Genomic DNA, 22,378 nt, shown 5'->3' on the forward strand with positions numbered 1-22,378 from the left:
ACGAGACAACACACTCAGAAGATATGTCTACCAGCGGTATGGAAGGGAGAAGATAATTATTAAAATAAAATCCTATGTAAACTGTTTTAAAAGTGAGAGATCCATCTGAGTCAGTGACTTTGGTAGGAGACAAAATATGATCTTCTGGTGAGCCAAAAACCACATTTTATATGACTTTTAAGTAGTAGATGCTGAACTGAATACAGTGACGTCCTGAGCTAAGGAATATACAATGTTTTAAGGGAATGGATAGAGCCCCATCTTTACACATTAGTGTGTGACTTCAAGTTTTTTTCCAGGGCCACCCAAGGCAACCTGCAAGGACACCTTCCTCATTTTCATACTGTGCATGTTTTCAGCTTCCAATGCTCTCTTATAACCTTTAAAAGCTTCCTTGACTCTCATCTCCTTCTTACACCTGCATCAGCATGAAACTCCCTCTCAATCTGTCCATGATTCTTTTTTTTATGAGCAACAGCTAATTAGGAGTAGGTGCCGCTGCACAGCTTCAGACAAGATTCCACTTGCTATGACTATGTTACAAATACTGGGCCTAAATATGTATCTAAGCTGTATTGTAAATGAAAATAGGCTGTTTCTGAATTTTAAGCGACTTTCACATAACTAATTTTCATATTCATTAACCAAGGCTATGTAAAAGGCCTAAGAACAAATTATAGATTCAAATGTCCAATCCTTACAGATGCATTCTTCAAATGATCAGAACATTTACACTTAGGGATTATATAAAACTTATTTTTGTATGTCTATACAGTCCTGTATGCAACAATACAACTGATTCTCAACTAGTTTTCTCAGCTGATGGTGGGCAGCAGGAACATGTCCACCATCTGTTGAAGGTGCCTACATCTCATAGTTCCCAGGTGTGAGCCTGACTTAACTACAGAATTCAGGGAAAGTACACTTCCCATCATCCACTAGGGTGCAAAGATCTAACTTCACTGCCCACCCACAGGAGACAATGATGCAGACATGGGTTAGGGGAGGGGACAGAAACTTACGGGAACAGCATTTTTCCAGTGCGATTGGTGCAGCCCCAGGGCTCTGGGGCTACGGTGGCGGTGGCAGGTCCCCAGGCAGAGCTGTAGCAGTCCTGCAACTTGGGTCTCGGAGGCTCAGCTTGGTCTGCTAACCCCTCCAAAGAGTGTATATATACTTAGTACCTCCCTTCCTATTTAAATCAGCTCAGTTCTTAGAAGTGTGTGGTCCAAGGACCCTGGGAGTCCCTCAGACCCTTTTAGGGAGTCTGTGAGATCCTCTTTTCTAACTATGTATCTGTGTGAAGCCAGTTTTTCTTCATTTTACCTTAATGAAAACAGTATCATTCACACCAGTTAGAATGGCAACTCTCCAAAAGACAAGAAATAACAAACGTCAGCGAGGATGTGGAGAAAAGGGAGCCCTCCTACACTGTTAGTGGGGATGTCAGTTAGTGCAGCCACTGTGGAAGGCGGTATGGAGGGCCCTCCAAAAACTGAAACTAGAAATACCATACCACCCAGTAAATCCACTTCCAGGAACATACCCCCCAAAAACCAAACTCCTTGATTCGAAAAGATATATGCACCCCTATGTTTATTGCAGCACTGTTTACAATAGCCAAGACATGAAAGCAACGTAAGTGTCCTTCAGCAGATGAATGGATAAAGATGTGGTGCATATACACACTGGAATATTATTCAGCCATAAGAAAAGAAATCCTGCCATTTGTGCCATGGATGCATCTAGAGGGGATTATGCTCACTGAAATAAGCCAGGTGGAGAAAGACAAATACCATATAATTTCACTTATTTGTGAAATACAGAAACAGAACAAAACAAAATGAACAAAATTGCAGTAGACTCAAAGACATTGAGAAGTGACTGGTGGTCACCACGGGGGAGGGGCTGGGGTGAGTGAGTGGGGAGCATCATGAGGGGGATAAAAGGGCACAAGAATTCTCAGTCATAAGGTGGTTTGGTCATGGGGATAGTAGTGCAGCATAGAGAATACAACCCAAATCTCTGAAGAGTCATCTAGTATCAAAAGCCCTGGAAAGTGATAATTTTATCAATCCTGGGAAGTCCCCTTTGGCTTGGTGGGAGTGAAGCAGTCACTTGGAATGAACTGACTTTAGTCACTTGCCACTTGGAAATGTTCTCATGTGCAAATCAAACCACCAGACTTTGTGCTCTTTTTCATTCATCACTAAATACACAGAGCCTGGCAGAATATCTGGCACATGGTAGACAAATAATCAAATCTAACCTGATTAAATGAAAGAATCAACAGAATGAGTAAACTTGTCACTCATTTTACTTGCTTTCCAAATTCATCAATTGGTATTGGTTAACTAATAGTCTACTGCCATTCTTACCCTGTACTTATCAAAATTACTATCCGGTTATGAAACTTTCACTAAAATTGCTGATACATTATTAATTACTATTACAAAGTTTGCCTACTGTAAACTGTTCTATTCATCCAACAAACATTTGTTATTTACTAGCAGAATATGGCTTTAGGCTTTTCTTACAAGTTTGGTAATAGGTAATATTGTGTTTCGACTCACAGTAGGTCAGAGCTACTGTAATCAAAGTAAGAAAAAAATGCTAAACACAATTCAATGTACAAGGTTCTATGTATAAGGCTCCACGGTATATGCCTTGTACATAAAAGTTCAACCTGTAATTTCCCAGAAATCTCTAAGCAATGCACAGTTAAGGTGTTTAAACTATGATAGTATTAGAAAACGCTACAAGTTTTGTGTAACATTTTCTAAACACCTATCTATAAGTTGCTCCTTTACAGCTACCCATGTGAGTTTAGGTTCTCTGAGAAACAGATGATGAGATGGGATTAAATGAGAATGAGATTTATTGGGGAGACATTCGTGAATTACCAGAGGGAGGAGGGGACAGAATCTTGACACTTGTGAAGAGGAGAGGAAAGGAAAGAAGGGTTGGATAGGAAGTGTCTCTGACCGCAGCACAATCTTAAGAAAATTCTGGGCAGGCTAATGGGGAGTCCTCAAGCCAACGTCACCCACCAGGGATGGGGCCAGCGTGCCCATTTACTGTAGCCCTGTCTTACTCATCCATTGCTGGGAACAGCCAGGGGAAGTGTGGTCTCCACAGGAACACGGTGGTTCAGTCTGGTGAGAACACTGCTTCTCACTGGAGATTTGAGTGACACATGTCCATTGCTGCCTTCTCGTCTGTTGTTAGTCTTCAGGTATAATGTGTGATGGACATAAAGGCCATAAATATTTTCATGCCACCAAATGTTACCTTTATATTTGATGACTGTCATGAAACATGTTACTATTAACAGAGGTTAAAGATTCTATTTGGTGTTACATATTTTATATTAGTTTTGAAGTAGAGCTGTTGTCTTTTCTGTCACACATGATGATTAGTGTGAACACCAGCAAAACAATACAAAATAATTTAACATATTATTTCTGGAATGTCAATTTAGTAAAGAACTTTTCATTAATTTGGGCTTACTAAGTAACAGAATATTTTTAAAGGATTATAGCTATCACTTAGCAGCATGCACAGTAATTGCAGCTAGAACAAATGTTGATGAAGAGACAACTGATACAAAAAAATGCTGCATAACAATCCCAATCACAATACTACATAGCTTGTTTCTGAGGAGAATACACAATAGTGTACTTAGGATTCATATCACACAATTATTAGCCCACTCATTGTACCTTTCATTGTCTCTGCAAACCCCTTCTTCCTAAGTGATTCAGTGTAGCCTGGGGCTAACGGTCCAGCCTTGGTGCCCCACGGAGTCCAGAGCACAGCACAGGACGCCCTGGGGGGGGCCTCACAGTTCCCCCCCTTCCTTCCTTCCAGCTCTGCCAACCGGACTGGACTCTTCCTGACCCAGTTATCCAGAGGCCGCAGGGCAGGACCAAACTGGCCCGTTCCGTCCCCTGCTTCCCTCACATAGGCACTCTGCACCTGAATTTAATGTTGAACAAACTAATGTATATTTCAGCTCAGTTCACCCACGCAAAGAATCACCAATTTCCTAACTAATGCTTCTTTTATTGTTATATTCATATAACACAATTTCAACTAAAGTATTTCAAATTTTGGTTCCTTAATCTTTCCCCCAGGAAACCTAAAGACCTGGAAAAATATTATTTATGATTTAAGGATAGCTAACACTTACCGAGAGATTATTGCTCTGCACTATTTCAAAGGGTTTACATGTGTTTACTCTTTTAATCTTCTCAGCTGGAACTAGTTTTATCCCCAATTCACACATACGGTTACTGAAGCACAGACAAGTTAAGTAACTCACCCAAGGTCACACAGCTAGTAAGTAGCAGAACCAAGGTAAGAACCCAAGTAATCTGGCTTCAAAGTTAGAGACTTTTTTATTGTTACTGTGGCCTTCTCAAACTATGATGTACTACTCAACTCACATTCTAAAAGCCACTGTTACCTAGCACAAGGCAACAAAATCATTTTTTTTAAGTTGTTTTATTTATATTTGCATTTTACAAGCAACTGATTAAACTGAAACATGATGAAATAAGTCGGCAGATGTCATCACTTATATATCCTAATATATATATAAATTAAAATTAATGTGCTAATGTAGAAATATTTTCCCTTTTAAACGATTATAGGAATTAGATGACTTAAAGGATATAAAGAAAATAATCAGAAAAAAATTATGCATTTCAGTATAAATAATGTACATTTCAGTATATTCAGAAAAAGATACTGAAGTTAGAGACCATGTAACTTAAAAATCAATACAGCGTCCTTTTCGTTCCCAATCTCCATATCGGGTAGGTTCTGGGCCCCTGGGTCCACCTTTTTCTTTGGTAACAGGATTAATATCATCTGGAAATTCTGAAGAAAGAAGATGTCAAAAAAAGAAGAAGTAGTCAAAAAGGCAGGAAAAGCATTATGGTCAGTTTTGAAGATGGGACTGCAGAACTGCCCAGTTGATGATAGGCTAGATACACGGACTAAATTATTATTACTGTGTGGTCTTTAAATGAACTGTAAATGTGGTTGGTTCTTTTCCCTAAGTTTGAGAAATCAGGTTAGGATACAATATTTCAAGTTCAATCAACTTTATCAACTAGATTAGTTACTTAGAATTCTTGGGTGCGCTCTCAGCTCCACTCTGGAAGCAGCCGCATGGATGCTACTGGATCAAAAAGAAGGAAAGGGAATACAGAGCACAAATCTGTAGTCTGAAAGATTTTAAAACAAGATTACTTTGACTCAATGCCTTAGTTTTCTTTGCAGTAAAATGGGTATATCATACCTGCCTCACTATCTTGAAAATGAAACTAAGAAATGTCTGTAAAGGGTCTGGCATGGTACGTAAGAATGCTTGATTAATATTAGCTGTGAGTATTACTAGTCCTCATCAAAGCTTTTCGACCTCAGCAACTGTTCAGCTGATACTGTTGTTTAAGATATAATAGCCTTCATTATTGGTAATACTGTTGTACTCATAATAGGAATATCCATCTTGAGTCAGGCCGAATTCTAAGCATTTTATACAAATTAACTCATTTGATCCTCAAAACAATCTAATGTGTTATAGATGAGGAAAATGAGACCCAAGCTGGTCAAGAAGCTGCTCAAGGTCACGTGGCTACTCAGCGGTACAAGTGAGTTTCAGTTCAGTCTGGCTGCAGTCTTGCTCTTAGCCCAGGAACTGTGCCGCTCTGTGTATGGGAAGAACAGGCAGGAAACAGCTTTCAGAAAGAACCCCAATTCTTCAACTATGTGTCTCTTTAGAAAACTAAACAAACATCTCCAGAATCACGTAGTCCCCACTCCAGGCAAAAAAAAAGAAGATACAGAATTTACCTAGAAATTTTTCAAGTACTTATCCATTTCCTAACTATTTCTTGACTGTGGATAACCCCTCCCCCACCCATGTCATCACTCCTTTTGTCTAAAGCCCGTCTTGCTTTGCTTTCCTCTGAAGGTCAAACAGAAGCTCCTCCTCCCATGTTTGGGGCTCACGGTGTCTCAACATGAGCCACAACAAAATCCCACAGACTGGGTGGCTTAAAAAACAGAAACCAGTCTTCCTATAGTTCTGGGGGGTGGACGCCTGGGATCGGAGCACCAGCGCGACTGGGCTCTGTGGGGGCTCCCCCGGGGCGTGCACGCAGCCGCGAGCTCTCTGGTGTTTCTTCTTAGAAGGGCACTAATTCCATCGTGGGGCCCCAGACCTCATGCCCTCATTTTAACCTGATTCTCCCTCAAAGACCCCATCTCTAATTACCACCACACTGGGGCTTAGGGCTTCAATATATGGACCTCAGGGGTACACAATTCAGACCACAGCCCTGGGGAAGAAAAAAGGGTCAAGAGGGCCCTGCCCCTCACTCTGTCCTGCGTCTCATTCTACCACCTCGCTTCGCCATTCTTTTGAATTCCACACCATTCACCTGTCCAATCTTTTTTAGTTTTCTAATAAACCCAAAGACTTTTCTATCTTCTTGGATAGGGTCAGTATTTGCTGCATAGTCTCATCTCTCCCCATCCTTAGTATCAACATCCACATTAGTACCCTATGTTGGGGCCACAGAGGTCCTCAATCCTCTGCTAATCTATGAAGACGGTGATCTTCATTTCCCTTCTGCCATCCACTTGGATTCTATCATCTCACGAACGTGTTCCTTCTTCAAGTCCCATAGTCTCGAGCTCTCTTCTTTCTGCCTCCCTTCGTCTTCACATTTGTTTAACCTAGTTTTCACCCTCATCATGACCTAGTTTTTGGAACCTTTATTCTCACTACTTCCACATGGAATCGCACTGAGCCCCACTGCAGACTAACGAATAGTTTCCTAACTTGTCTGTGTTTTCTGACTCTCATGGCTCCAGCCTCACCTGCACAGAAGGCTGAGTTAATCTTTTTAAAACAGAAACCATCCCCCACATTTAAGTAAAAGAGGCCAGACATGAAAGATTACATCTTACATGATTTAATTTACATACAATTCTAGAAAAGGCAAAACTGTATCGACAGAGAACAAATCACTTGGTGCCCGGGGGCTGGGGGACTGACTATGAAGACATGTGAGGGATCTCCACCCCCGTCGTTGGGGGATGGAAGTGACTGACTCATGCTTTGTGTCGACTTCATGACTGTAAGCATTTATTAAAATTCACTGAACTGCTTACTTAAAATGCGTGAAATTTAAAATGAGTGAATTTCATTATATGCTGACTATACTTTAGTAAAGCAGGTTAAAACAGTCTCCATCCAAAAATATCCACTGCTCCCACACCGCCCACTGCATTAAGCCCATAGACTGTAACTTAGCACTTCAGGCCCTCCCAGATTTGGGCCAAATCTACCTTTCTAGCCTTATATTCTATTAATCTACTATATACACTTTATGATGCAGCCAAAGAGGCCCATTTTCTGTGTCTGTGTTTTGCATGTGCCGTGTTCCCCAGCCTCTTTCTTTTTGACCACTTTTTTTTTTAAATATCCCCCCACCACTCCTTATATACTTAACACAATTTTATTACCCCTTAAAACTCCAGCTCAACCATTACCTCGTCTGCCTACCTTTCTCTGATCTTTTCCTGTGTCTCTCTCGTGCCAGCTACCACACAATGTCCTGTTCAGTTATTTATGGATCTCACTTTATGTATCCATCTTTGCACCAAACAGGGTGCCTAACTGCAAAAATCCTCCTTTGTCATCTTAATAATGAAATCTACTCTTTGCACAGGGACAATCTCTAAATATTTTTTGGAATAATGTATGTACTGAAGACAGGGACGCAAGACTGGAAATCAGTAAACAAGGAAGAAGACAGACTTGTCAGGGGACCAACAGAACTACAGACAGCTTGGATTCGGGCCTTGCTGGTAGGGCCGAGGAGAGATGACCGGGAGGCATCGGGAAGGCGAGCTCAGCAAGGCTCGGTGAGCGGATGGATGCAGCACACAGGAAGGGGCAGGAGCGGAGGATTGCCCCGGATGTCAGGCTGAGGCGACCTGACAGATGGGGCACACTGGGAATCCAGGAGGAAGAGGGCTGAGGGAGAGCCTGTGGCAGGGAACAATGAACGGAGGATGACTTCATTATGGACATATTAATTTTGAGATTTGGAATATGCAAATGAAGATGTCCAAGAGGCAGCTGGAGCTAGAAGCTCAGGAAAGTGGTCTGACTAGAGGTATAAGTGCATGAGTTACCAACACCTATGTGACAGTTAAGATCATTTTAGGAGGATATGAGTTCTCCCCAGAAATATTTGGGGGCTAAGGAAAGAGGCCTGGCAAATTCCTACATTAGGCAGTTGGGTAGAGACAATGAAGCTTAAAAAAGAGCCTAGGAAGAAACAGTTAAAGAAAGAGGATGAGAAACTGGAGAAAGCATGACCAGAACCAAAACAGATTTCCAGGAACAGTGGTTAACACTATCTAAGGCTGTGGGTAGTTTGAATAAAATGAGGATTGAAAAGCATCTCCTGGATTTAGTGATATTTGCAAGACCAGTTTCTAAGAGACAGTATGCCCATTATAAACTTGTGACTAAAAATTAAGATGATGACCTAGTATTGTGTCAAACAGATGATTACTTTGGAAATGTGCAGCTTTTTTTATTGTATTAAATATATGTAACATAATTTTATCATTTATATCATTTGTAAGTGCACAATTCAGTGGCATTCAATGCATTCACAATGCTCTGTACCCATCACACTATCTATACCCAGAATTTTTTCATTAGCTTTAACTGTAAACTTTATACCCATTAAATAAAAACTTCCCCTTTTCCCTCTCGTGCTAGACCTCAATAACCTCACTCCTACCCTGTCTCTGTGATTTGCCTACTCCAGCACTCCACATAATGTAAGTGGACTCATACAATACTTGTCCTTCTGTCTGTCTTATTTCACTGAGCATAGTGTTTTCAAGGTCCATGTTGTAGCATGTATCAAAATGCCATTCCTCCTTATGACTGAAGAACAGTCCACTTTATGCATATACCACATTTTGTTTACCCATTCACCCACTGATGGATATCTGGGTTGTTTCTACCTTTTGGTTACTGTGAGTAAAGCTGCTTTGAACATGGTGTGCAGGTATCTGTTCAAGCCCTTGCTTTCAATTCTTTTGGATACAGACCTAGGAGTAGAAATACCGGTTGACTTAGTAGTTCTGGGTCTGATTTCCTGAGAAATCAACAAACTGTTTTCCATAGTAACTATATCATTTTACATTCCTACCAGGAACACATGATGGTTCTAATTTCTCCACTGTCACCATCACTTGTTGTTTTACAGTTTTTCTTAAACTGTAGCCATCCCAACCAGAGTGATGTGGTGTATTTCATTATAGTTTGATATGTATTCTCTTCATGATTAGTGATTTTGAACATCTCAAGTGCTTGCTGGGTATTTGCACATCTTTGCTGGAGAAATACCTATTCATGTTGTTTGCCTGTTTTTGAATTCCACTGTTTCTGTTGTTGCTGAGTTATAGGTGTTCTTTATATATTGTGAATATTAATTCTTTGTCAGGTCCACGATTTACAAATACTTTCTCCCATTCTGTAGATCACCTCTTCACTTGTTTGTTATTGTCTGTTGATGCACAAAATTTCTTAACTTTGATGAAGTCAAATTTATCTATTTTTCCATCTGTTGCCTTTGCTTTTGGCATCAGAGCCACAAAACCATTGTCAGCCCCAATGTCCTGAAGATTTTCCCCTATGTTTTCTTCTAAGGGTTTTGTTGTTTTACCCCTTAAGTTTAGGTCTTTGACATGTTTAGAGGTAGTTTTTGTACATGGTGTAAGGTAAGGCTCCAGTTTCATTTTTTTGCATGTGGATATCCAGTTTTCCCAGTATCACTTATTAAAAAGACTGTTCTTTCCCCCACTGAATGGTCTTCACAGCCTTGTCAAAAATCATTTGAGCATATAGGTGAGGGTTTATTTCTAGGATTGTTGCTTTTATGTGTGATGTTTAAAGGAATTATTTCCTCTCAGATTTTTGTGTTCAGATAAAAACACCAAATAAAAATTTTACCCTTGGATGGTAACTTTTTTAGAAGTCTCCATCATCTTGGTTGATTTGGTTATTAGACTGAGCTTGGTAAAGTGCTGTAAAAGTTGAAGTATTTATCTGAATGAGCAAAGAAAGGCCTTTATACTCTGGAAAGAGGTACAGACACAGGTCCCTGTATCCTCTACTAAAATCTTTTTGCCTAGGATGCTTCACCACATAGATGGATTCACTCTGATGAGACTGGAAAAATCAAACATGCACGGCAGCCTTGCCAAAGTTTCAAAGTGGTATGTTTACATTTATACTGCCTAAAACGTGACTTCTGAATAGCTAATACTTGCACATGTTCCACAATTCAAAGTTAAGAGTATAGCATGAAAATAAAGTAGTACTTCAAAAAAAACCTGAGTTTTAAGACATGAGCCAAATTCTGTATATGCTGAATACAAAATGATGCTTAGTCTATCACCCCCCCACCTCAAGAAAACTTTGTTCTCCCAACTTCCCCTTTCCTTTTCCCAACCACCAGGTTACAGTGAGAACAACTGTAACTGGGACCCACACCGCTGGCCACTCTGACCGGTTTAGCTGTAGACATCTGACCCCAAGCTTAGCCAATCAACTATCTTCTTACGGAATTTGGTATTAGGCCTCGGAAATGTATTGCCAGGCTGGTTGCTCACTTGAACTGAGTAGCTGCTGGGAGTAGGTACTGTCTGCCTGCCTAGTAGTCTGAGAAAGGAGTTTGGAGACAGAAAACAATGAGAAGAGACCAGGGACAGGAGAAGGAAGGAGGACATCCTGGTGCCCATATACAGGCGCACCCCGTTTCGGCGTGCTTTGCTTCACTGCCCTTCACAGGCACTGCCTCTTCTCTTATGAGCTCGGTGTGGAACGTGCCTAGTGGCGCCACCTCCCGGCAGGGCTTGCTCACTTCTCGTCTCTGGGTCACATTTGCTGATCCTTGCTTGAAAAAAACGTTTCTAGCTTTTTCATTACTATTATAATATTTGTTATAGTGATCTGTGATCACAACCTACTGAAAGCTCAGCGATGACCAGCCTTTTATCGCAATATTTTTATATTGAAGTATGTACATTTTTTTTTAGACATATGCTATTATTACACACTAAATATGACTACAGTATAAACCTAACTTTTCTATGCACTGGGAAAGCAAACATTCATTTGACTCGCTTTGTCACACTACTCCCTTCATTGCAGTGGCCTGGAACTGACCTGCAGCACCTCTGAGGTGAGCCTGCCGGGTTCAGTCCTGAGGTCTCTGTCTTTCCAGGGTGCAGCCAGAATCACTGCCCTAGGGGGCTTCACCTGTAACCTGCACCCTAAGAACCACCTACCCACCCTACCTTCTGCTTAAGTTTTCTGAAGTAGGTTTCTATTAACTGCATCAAAACAGGAGCTTGGAAATCTTTTTCAAACCCACACAAATCAATGATCAATATGGTAATTTGATTCACTGTTGCAGTATCTTTTACCTTGTTAGTACAGATATAAACAAAATGTTAGTTTTCCTTCATTTTCTTTTCCTCAATAACCGGAACATTTTGATACTCAAAATTTAGAGAGGAGCTTTACTCACTTGTCAGTGGTTCTTTCTCTAAACTGGCATCTTCCGGTGCATCCAGACGACCTTCTGGTAACTTTGGCTTCTTAAGGGATTGGTTGACAGGCTTAGATTTTTCTCCTTGAGAACTCATTTCCCTCAAAGAATTACACAGAAGGGGTGATCCTAGCAGAGTGGAGACAATAAAAAAATAAGAGCTGTTTCATTTTTTCTATTTTAATGATTTTACTTATTTACTTTAACATTCACATTTATCAAAATTCAAAATGTATAAAGAGTGAAAATTCTTCCCTCTTCCCTGACAGCTGTTTCCCTTCTTTGGAGGCAACCAATGATCAATTTGAAAGTGTATGCTTGAAGTAAGTTAACCGTTATCAACATTGTAGACACTTATACATAAAATACTGTCTGAAGCAATGCCAAAAATACCAGGAATCAGATCATTAATAACTAAGCAGTATGAACTTCTCAGTGACAATGGCTGGCATTTAAATCTCTGGAAGTCACAAGGACTGCACTTGGTATTCTTCTATTTATATCCTAATCATGGTCCTCTTTTCCTACCAATTAAACATCTAAAAATGTATTGGGCACCCACAATGTATAAATGAGATCACTCTCTCTCTAGTTATAAAGAGAAAGCTAAGCTTTACTACCCTTGTTGAGATAATGTTCATTAAGGGCAAAATCATTCTGAGAAAATGACATCAGCATTGGGGTCCTAAATAAACAGTTCTAGAGGCAGACAGAGTTGGGTACCAGTTCCACTTCCACCACTGTGGTAGGCAAAATAGTGGTCCCCAAAGATGATCAAGACCTATTATCCAAAACCTGTGAACAGGTTAGGTTACGTGGTAAAGGTGAACTTAGGTAGCAGATAGAAAGATAGAATTAAGTCTGCTCATCAGATGACCTTAAACTAGGGACATAATCCTGGGTTAGTTCACCATGAATCACAAGGATCCTTGAAGGGAGGGGCGAGAACTGGAAGAGAGAAGCAGATACATGGCAACTTAAGACAGACTTGACCGATGTTGCCGACTGTGAAGATGGAGGAAAGAGGCAACCAGTCAAGGAACCTGGGCCACCTGCAGGCACTGGAAAGGAAACGAATTCTCCCCTAGAGCCTCCAGAGGGATACTGCCCTAACTCCTTGATTTCAGCCTGGAGAGACCCATCTCAGACTGCTCACATCCGTAACTGTAAAATGTTTTAAGTCACTAAGCCAATGGTAATTGTTACAGCAGCAACAGGAAACTAATACAAACACCCACTGTTCAAAGTTTGTCAAGTTGCCAACTTTTCTAAATTGAAGATAATAGTCCCTATAGCATGAGGTTATTAAATAGATTAAACAGGACAATTCAAAGAAGCACTTAGCATACTGGCACATTTTATATATCATTATTATTATTATTATTGTAGAATTATTATTATTGCATTATTATTGTGGAAGCTGAAGGCATTATATATCTATTTTCCTTCATTACATGTATTTTGTTCATATTCTAGCTATCACTACATCACCCTATTCCCTGCTTTAAAAAATTATACACACATAAATACATAAGACACAAATGTTTTTAAATATCTGTCTCTGTGTTGCATACACACACTCCATAGCCAATTTAGAATCTAAGAATTTACAATGCAAGACTTTAGGAATTTAGAATGTAAGACTTATTTTTAAGATTAAAGTTTGCATTATATACAAACTGCATTAACAATTTCAAAATAATACATGCTGTTCATTTGCAAATCTACTGTATTTAGCTCAGTGTCTAGCAAAATTGTTGACTGTCTGAATGACCAACTGCAATGCAAATTAGCATTCTCCAAAAGCCCACAAAATATAAGGATTTAAAAAAACATAACTGAGTGTTTTAATAAACTGTGACAATGATCTATAGAATTAATATAGTATCCTCCCATCTGCATGCTCACTTACATGAGATACCTCATATTTATGACACTAATTGGCTGAGGAAAAATGTGTATCAACAAAAGTTTCTATACATATTAACATAAAAACACTTATTTATAATTTTTCTTAGTCATTAATTTAGAGAACAGACCATTCTGCCTTCAAACTCCTACTTCAATATCTAAGGGCATGCTTTTTTCTTGTCCTCATAATAATACTTAGACATATTACTAAATAGAAAATCTGCAATAATATCTTACATGGCAGTATTTATTGTTATTTAGAAACTAAGTGGAAAACATAGGAGTTTCTGACTGTGTTAGTGTATTTCATATCTGATCTTGGTTTACTGTGGTTGGCTATTTATGAAAGTATTACATGGAAAATTTTAGCGAATACAGACCATGCACAATTCAAAGACATCCCCAGTGCAAATCATAGGATTTTTACAACTAGTCACTTGTTATTTGAAATATAGATTCTCTCAAATTTGACATTATATCCCAATTTAGCAAGCAAACCAACTTCCACAATTGAAATTTCTGTCCATCATCTTTATGTTCAACTGTATCTATCCATCAACAAATCTGTTACCAATTTGTAAAGCATGAGAGGTTGTTTACCTAAGTCAAGATAGTTCAGTAATATTTAGTACAGATATACAGAAAAGAGAATGTTAACAATTACAAATTGGATTCTAAATATGGACATATTTTACATCTACTTTGGCTAATGAGTACATTCTGCATTTGGTTACTAATTAGATCTATTTTACTGTACATTAAATAATTCACCTTGAAGCCTAAAAATCCGAAGGGTACCGGTAACCACGTGCTATCGCACACTCGGGCTCCACTCAATACAGTAAAATTAGCATGTGTTTTAGGTTTGGTCATTTTGCAAGTGAAAAAAACATTCTTAATTGAAGCTTGAAATGATATTCAGTAAAATACTAATCATGATATGTTCTAAGTCTATAGACATTCCTAAGCATTTATATAAAAATCATAAAAATGGCACAAATAATACTGCCTCTTAAATGATGCAGATATACTAAGGAATACAAGTAATAAATATGTGTTAGATGCCTACTATGTGCCAGACAATGTGCTGGGACTGAACAGATGTCACCTTAGTTAAGCCTCACAATAGCTGGATGACAGGTAGAACTGTCTTTATTTCGCAGGAATTACGTTCAACATGAACAAAATCATTTCTGAAAGGTGACATCGGGTGGACATGGTAGATCCCCCTAAACGTGCCAGGGAACCACTTTTCCCTTCTCCCACGCACTTCTAAGACTCCCGCTCCCACCTTGCTTGCTATTAAGCAGAGCCTGAGGCCACTCAGAGGGTACATTTCCCAGCCCCCCTGGCAGCCACATGTCCCAGCTGTGACCAGTGGGCTGTAACTGGAAGTGCTATGTGCATATTTTAGGTCTCCTCGGTTTTGAAACAAGCTGACCGCCCTGGATTTCTTTTCTCCTTCCCCCAGGTCATAATATGGACACGGCAGTGGTCCGGCTTCAACGACACACATGAGGACAAAACCCTGAGCAGAGGGACACTTACAATGTGAATGTGTACGATACGGACGCTGCGCGTCGGAATGCACACAGGCTGTGAATAACCAGCTATGGGCTGACCTCCGGCACTGCCCTGTGGACGGTGGAACAAGATGATGGGAAGAGCCTGGATCCCTGAATAACCTGCCAGAGTGACCCTGCCTGTCCCTTCGGCAGAACCGTTACAGCAGCATGGCCCTTCCCCTCACGCAATACAATGGAAAAGTAAGGAACTTGCCAACTAGGGGCACTAGAGTCACACACACGGGTTCTGAAAGCACTCACACCACTTACGAGCAATGTGACCCGACACATCTGTGGTATCCCACCAAGTGTAAAACGGGGATATTTCTACTCACCTTGCTGGCAGTGCGGTGGGATGAAGTAAGGTCTGTGTGTCTATGTGCACACACAGCGTGTATCAATAACTTGCGCCTAACGAGGGACGCAGAGGTCCACGTGCCTAAGGGCTGTGGGAGGAACAGGAACACGCGTCTACCTCAGGGAACAAAAGGAGGGGAACCAAGGGCAGCTTGAAAAACCGGCCCCCTCCCTCTGGTCCCAGGCACTTCTGAAGGAACTTTATCTACAGAAAGAAGGACCGGTTTTCTCAGGGGCTCTGAGACCACGGCAGCACAGAGAGCTCTTTTTGTAGTCAGGTGACAGTGCGACAGAATGCGGAGAAAGAGAATTCCCTTCATTTCTGCACAATACAACGTAAGGCAGGAGACACCTGTCAGTTCTAGTTTAGGAAGAAGTCCACGCCCAGCAGCCTCACAGGGGTGGTGGTAGTGAGGCACGTACAACTAGCCTCCAGGGCAGACACAGAAAGAAAGGTTGCGTCAGACGATAAGGATGAGCAGAGAGATGACTGGCGAGTCCAAGCGCCACTCCTCTGGGTTCTGCCCATCAGACAGCAGGTCCCAGGCAACAGCGCCCACATTCATGTCGGCAGCACATTCTGGCCATCAGCAAGCTTCTGACTACCTCCACACGGACAACAGCTGACAAGCGTGAAGCAAAAACCAGCTTGTGAGAAATAAAGAAATCACTACCCTAAAGCCCATGTCTTCAAGGGGTAGTCTGGCCTCACCTAAAGCCTACATACAATTGTGTTTACAAGCACACTACTGGCAAGAAATGACCTCCTAAGGGAAGAAATAGTATCAGTAAAGGAAAAAGAGCTCCCATTGAAAAATAAAAACAGAAGCAGAAAGAACTGCAAGTATCTATCTAAATCAGAGGCAAACCTTTAAAAAAGTAAACAAGAGAAGCTAACAAAGCTGTCCAGAGAGGTAAACAACCACTTGAACCGCCAGATACCTGTCTTCCTCACCTACACCCAGAGGCAGAGAGCTTTCGGGACAGCAGGGAGCAGGGAGGCTTGGAGGCCTAGCAAAAGAAACACCTACCAGAGGCCAGCTCTCAGGGAGGCTCACTCACTGAGAAAAGAAACAGCCTGGAGATTTCAAAACGGGCATGCAAACCATCTGGGGGATCTTGCTAAAAGGTAGATTCTGCACAGGCCTGAGTGGAACCTGAGATTCAGCATTTTAACAAGCTCCCAGGTGATGTTCATGCTGCTGGTCCAAAGAGCAAAGAACCAGAAGAAAACCTCCACTTCATAGGAAGAACAGCTAAGGAAGGAACCGTGTCCATGTCAACCTTAGTTCTCAGGGGAGCTGTAAACAAAGGAAGCCTTTTTTTGAGATTGTGAAGCCACTAGCTGACCACGCTTGTGCTGATGCCTGATTACAGGGTCTGCATGGTCCTAAAGCCCTACCGGGAGCAGCTTACTATAAAGTGGACCCAAGCTTAAAGGCAGCGGCAAAAGCAGAAGCGAATCCTGAGGAGAAATAGTCTGAACTCAAGTCTCATCAAGTCCCAGAGAATCCCAGCAAAACATTCAAGGCAACAATCCATCATAAGCGAGAGCCAGCGGACTCAACAAACAGAGCGACAGGACCAGACCACAAAGGTTCTACACACTGAAACACTGAAATCAGAACATAAAATACCTATTCAGTGTGTTTAAGGAAATAAAAAAGGAGCCGAAAAGGAGAGAGGAGTGAGAGACTCTGAAAACTGGCTAGCAAACTTAAAAAGAAACACACACACACAAAAAAACCCTCCCAGAAATTTAAGAATATAACAATTTAAATATAAAACTCAGTAGCAGGGCTAAATAGCAGAATAGATACAGCTGAAGAGAGAAGCTGTGATCCAGAATGAAGTTCTAAAGAAATTATTCAGAAGAAAGCACAAGGGACCAAGATGAAAATAATGAAAGAGAAATTAAAACACATGGAGGATAAAGTGAGAAGATCTAACAAATGTTTGTTTTACTCACAGTCCCACAAGGAGATCATGGAAAGACCAGGAGAGGCACAACAGACAGGAATCTTCAGATCAAAGAAGCAGAAAGAACTGCAAGTAAAAAAATCAAACAACAAACATCCCCCATCTAGACACAGTACATGAAGAACCCTAACATCAAAGGAAGATCTAAAAAGCAGCCAGATGAAAGATTACCAATAAAGGGACAAAAACTAGACTGACCAGTGCCTTCCCAATAGCTGTATGGAAAGCCAGAAGATAGAGCTGTGAGAAAATGATATACAAACAAAGACAGAAATAAACCAGATTTTCAAATTAAAAATAAAACATATCCACAAAAGGACACTGGGGAACTTTAGGACAAAAGACTGTGACCAAAGAAGCTTCTAAACAATGTACCTTAAGAAAGTGATTCTAAGTGAGATAAGAGAATAAAAGTTTTATACATTGACTGTATAAACAATAGCAACATCAAAACCACAATCCCACCCCATCTTATACATGAGAACATGCACGCACCCTACAAGGCTAAATAAAGATAGAAGGGGAGCAAATTCAAAGCATTTTGAAGCTCTGTACTGTTTAGGAGGGTCAAGAGGTTAACTTTAGACTTCCTTAAGTATGCGTTTAGATTTCAAGGGCAACCAGTAAAAGACGTATCTTCCAAACCAGGCGAGGAAAAAATATGGCAAAGAAACTATTTAACTCAAACAACATATGACAAACAGAAGATGCAAAAAATAAGATGGTACAAGGCAATTATATGATAATTATAAATGTAAATAAACTGAACTCCTGAGTTAAAAAATACAGACTCCTCCAAAATACAAAATCCAGACATAAACTGTTTATATAGGAAGTACCATTACCATGTTTCCAAAAAAAGAAAAAGACCAATATATGGACTGAAGGTTGTATTCCCACAGGATTCATATGTTGAACTTCTAACCCTCAATGTGATGGTATTCGGAAGTGGGCCTTTGGGAGGCAGTTAGGGCAGGAGGGGAGAGCCCTCATCATGGCTTAGTGCCCCTGTACAAAGCGCTGAGGGCGCTTCCTGGGGCTCTGCTTTCGGACGCATGGAGACACAACAGAAGTCCACCAGCTGCCTACCGGGAAGCAGGCTCTCCGGGGAGAGCAGACCCGCTGGCACCTGGATCTTGGACATCCCCCATCTCCAGAAGTGACAGAAGTAATTGTTTGATGTTTAAGCCACCCTGCCTACGGTGACTTGTTATGGCAGTCTGAACTAAGACATGTGAGATGCGCCATTTCCATGTTTCCTTTTTTAAAAACAAAGGAGGATCCACAGAAAATAGAAAATAGTAAGAGAAGAAAGTAGCCACCTGAATAAAAGGTGTAAAACTTGAGGATCAACAAAATCAAAAGCCGATAGTCTTACAAGACTAAATCTACCATGAAGTCTTTGGTAAGGATACTAAGGAAAAAAAGAGAGAGAGAGAAGGCAAAATAAGATTGAGGAAAAAAGAGACTACATAATTACACAGAAAGCAGAAATTAACAACAAAACAGGAATTTTATGCCTATATATTGAAAGTACACAGATGAACAATTCTCTAGAAAAATTTATCAAAACTGATGTGAGAAGAGAAAACCTGATAAATTCTACAATAACCATTACAGAAATTAAAGCGGTAATTTAAAATCTTCCCTCAGAGAAAAGAGCAAATCTAGATGGTTTTACAGGTGAGTTATTTCAAACACACAAGGAATGGATAATTTCAATCTTAAACAAAATCTAACAAACGAGAGAAAATGGTGAGAAGACCTGAGGCTATGAGGCTACAGTATTTTTAATTTCAAACAGAAAAGGAAATTGCAAAAGAGGAAAATTACAGGTCAATTTCTAAACAAAATATTAACACACCAATTCCAACATTATGTTAAAAAATATAATCATCATGATCAATCTGAATATTTTCTAGAATGCAAGTGATTCAATACTAGAAAAATCAGTAATCCATCAACTCATCAGAAGAAATCTAGCTAGTTTCTGGATACCTAAAATCAGTAAATAAGTCAACTGTGTTTCATTCAAAAGCTGTAATCAGAAAATGATCATTTAAAAAAATATCAAGTAGTATTAATCAGATCCCAACAGCTTTTTTTTTTTTAGGGAATTTGATATAGAAAGCAGATACCCAATAGCAGCCAAAACACTTAAAAGCAACAGGGGAGGACTCACCTTACTAGGTGTCAAGATTCATTACAAAGGTATGGTTATTAAGATAGGCTGGTATCAGTGCAGGTATAGAACAACACATCAATGGAACTGAAAAGGGGGCCAAGAAATAAATCCATGCATGTGTGTATATGTAAACCTGATTTATGACAGCTGAAATTACGTCAGTAGGGGAAAGGTCTGTTACATGGACCTGGGACAACTGGTTATTGACATGGAAAAAAATGAAATTGGTTTCCTTCCTTTCCATACTACACACAAAAATCAATTTCTGGTAGAAAAAAGACTTAAATATCAAAAGCACAACTATAGACCTTTAGAATACAGAGTAAGATTTTAGGGTAGGGAAGGTTTTCACAGACCAGATCACAAAGCACTGAGAATTAATAAAAGGATCAAGACAAAATTACAAATATATGTTTATCTACACCTAACTTTTGAAGTTGCATGATTGTATATGCAGACCCACTATTCTGTCTACTGTTGTATTTTTTTTTTTGAAAAGACACCGTAAGAGTGCCCAAAACTGGCAACAAACTGAGCTATTTGCCACTTACATAACTGAGGTTTAGTATTCAAATACGTGTAAAGAATATAAGACAATCTTAAGAAATGAAGATTTCACAAAAAAGCTAATAAATATTTGAAAATAAGTAACTTTTCTAAGAGAAAAGCAAAATCACAATGAGATACTATTTCAACTATTTCATACAGGCGGACAAAAATTAAATTTTCTGATGATATCGAGTGTCGGCAAGTATGTGGAGCAACGAGAACTCACGAACCGCCGGCAGAGGACGGAAAATGCCTGCACAACTTGGCCTGTATTTCCGGAGCTCTCCTTGCACAAGAGCTCCTGTAACGGTACATGAACGCGTAGCTGCCAATCCCAGTTTTGGACGGAAAAACGTATGGTATATTCTCACAACTGAATGAACTGCAACCTCCCACATCAACAGGGATGAATCTCAAACGACAGTGTTGAAAAAGCAAGTAAAATAGACTCACATGGTATGAAGCCCTGCTTATAAAGATAAAAAACATGCAGTGACCCGACGGCATCAGGCGGTAGAAGAGCGCTAGCTCCCTGCCAACAGAGAGAGTGTTTCTTAAACTGGAGAAATAGGTTCAGAAATGCTCGCTTTGCTTCCTAGCTGACACAAATGTTAACATAAACTTGTGGTATCAAGCATTGCATTCTTAACTTTTTAAAGCTGCTGAAAAAGGGACGTTGAATGAACACACCACAAAATTTTAGTTATTACCTTGGGGTTTGGAAGACGCAGGGCTTTCACTTTCTATATTATTCACTTCTGGACCATTAAAAATTTTTACAATTAACGTATGTAATATGTGTGGGGAGAAATGGTTACACGAAGGAAAAGCTGCATACAAATCTGGGGCCCATCACTATGCGGGGCAGTAATTGTTTTCAACTTGACACTATTTCTCGGGGATGTCCTACATTAAAACTATGCTCAGCATATTCTGTGAGTTAAGTCTGTAATACACAGAATATATTACATATACGTAATATAAAACGTGAGACAAATTTCCAACAAAAATGGGTTTTTAAAATGTTGGCTTTTACTAAAAGCTTGCGTACTTTCTCTATATAAACAGTTCCTGTTAATTAGGTTCCATCTAATTTTTATTTTACCCATTTGCTACTCTGGCCACTTCTGCACTTAATAGCGTGCACGCCTCAGATGCTTTTTCACGCAAGCGCGTCAACGCAGATGGACTCCCTTCCCACGGGGCTCTGCCCGGTTTGTCCTGAGCGTCAAGGAGCAGCGCGCCCTGCGAGCTCGTCCACCCCGGACGCGGCGCGCCGGGCCAGAGGAGGGCCGGAGGACGGGGGCGCGCGGGAGGCCTCCGGGGACCCCCCAGCGCGCGCCCAGCCCGAGGTGCGGGGCGACGGGGGCCCGCCGACGGCCGGGACGGGAGCGACCCCGACGGAGAGAGGAGCTCGGCGGCCCGCGCGCTCTCCTGGGGAGGCGTTTGCTCGCGAAGCGCCGGCCTTCGCGACCTCGCCCACGGGGCCGGGCGCCTTACTTGCCGCTCTCCACGCTGCGGCCGGAACGCGGCCGAGCACCCGGACGAGCGACGACCCGGTCATGGCGCCGACTTCCGCAATGTCCGCGGCAGCCCTGCGCGGGGAGGTGGCCGCCGTCCGAGTCCACGTACGGGGTTGGGGCTGCGGCGGGGGCGGGGCCTCCGTGTGGCCTGATGAGGGCGTGGCCTGTGGCAAGGGCAGGGGCTGCGTGTGGCCGGTGGGGCTGGGCTGCGGCGGAGGCGGGGCCTGCGTGTGTTCTGAGGAGGGCGTGGTCCGTGGCATGGGCGTGGCCTGTGGGGGCTGGGCGGGGGCGGGGCCTGCGTGTGGTAGGCGGGGCGGGGCTCAGGCCTTAGGAAGGAGGACCCGAGAAGCGCTGAGGCCTCCCACGGAGAAGGAGCCGGACTACCTGGAGCACCGGGTTGGTAAAACCCCAAATTATGGCTGAACTTGGATGAGGGAATAATTCTGTTTATTCCTCTCAATCTGAGGCAAAAGGTCTCTTGTAAGATCCTCTTTTATAGCATACGAACAGTGAGTGCTTTTACTCTTGCCTTCTTTTCCCTCCGTTCTCTTTTACCATTTAAGTCGCTGCTTGTTGAGTGAACTAATTCGTCCGTTCTGGTGCATTGACCGGGTGACCTGAACTGATGACTTTTGAGTGAAGCGCGGA

The 22,378-nt window shown here is 41.3% G+C and overlaps 2 protein-coding genes across 2 annotated transcripts in view; both read right to left on the bottom strand.

Annotated features, from left to right (window-relative positions):
• Positions 1-11,781, bottom strand: part of SMAP1 (small ArfGAP 1) — a 165,819-nt gene extending 154,038 nt beyond the window's left edge. The window contains exon 1 of the mRNA XM_037012622.2: positions 11,640-11,781. The gene's annotated coding sequence lies outside the window, so the exon portion shown is untranslated. The remainder of the gene's footprint in view (positions 1-11,639) is intronic.
• On the bottom strand, positions 1,594-21,865 carry SDHAF4 (succinate dehydrogenase complex assembly factor 4). The gene is made up of 3 exons (XM_037012613.2): positions 21,708-21,865; positions 11,640-11,789; positions 1,594-4,884 (listed from the first exon to the last, which is right to left on the bottom strand). Exons 1-3 carry the CDS (start codon positions 21,769-21,771, stop codon positions 4,775-4,777), a joined length of 324 nt encoding a protein of 107 aa, XP_036868508.2. The 5' UTR covers positions 21,772-21,865; the 3' UTR covers positions 1,594-4,774.
• Positions 21,866-22,378: the final 513 nt, after the last annotated feature.

Source organism: Manis javanica, chromosome 16 (assembly GCF_040802235.1).
Source record: "Manis javanica isolate MJ-LG chromosome 16, MJ_LKY, whole genome shotgun sequence".
NCBI classification, from domain to species: domain Eukaryota; kingdom Metazoa; phylum Chordata; class Mammalia; order Pholidota; family Manidae; genus Manis; species Manis javanica.

Excerpts from the sequence above, each read along its gene's own strand:
- SDHAF4 (XM_037012613.2), bottom strand. The coding sequence starts at position 21,771 with ATGACCGGGTCGTCGCTCGTCCGGGTGCTCGGCCGCGTTCCGGCCGCA. Across the intron at positions 11,790-21,707 it reads CGCAGCGTGGAGAGCGGCAA|GATCACCCCTTCTGTGTAAT; the intron begins GTAAGGCGCCCG and ends CCACTCTGCTAG. Across the intron at positions 4,885-11,639 it reads AGAGAAAGAACCACTGACAA|AATTTCCAGATGATATTAAT; the intron begins GTGAGTAAAGCT and ends TTCTTTCTTCAG.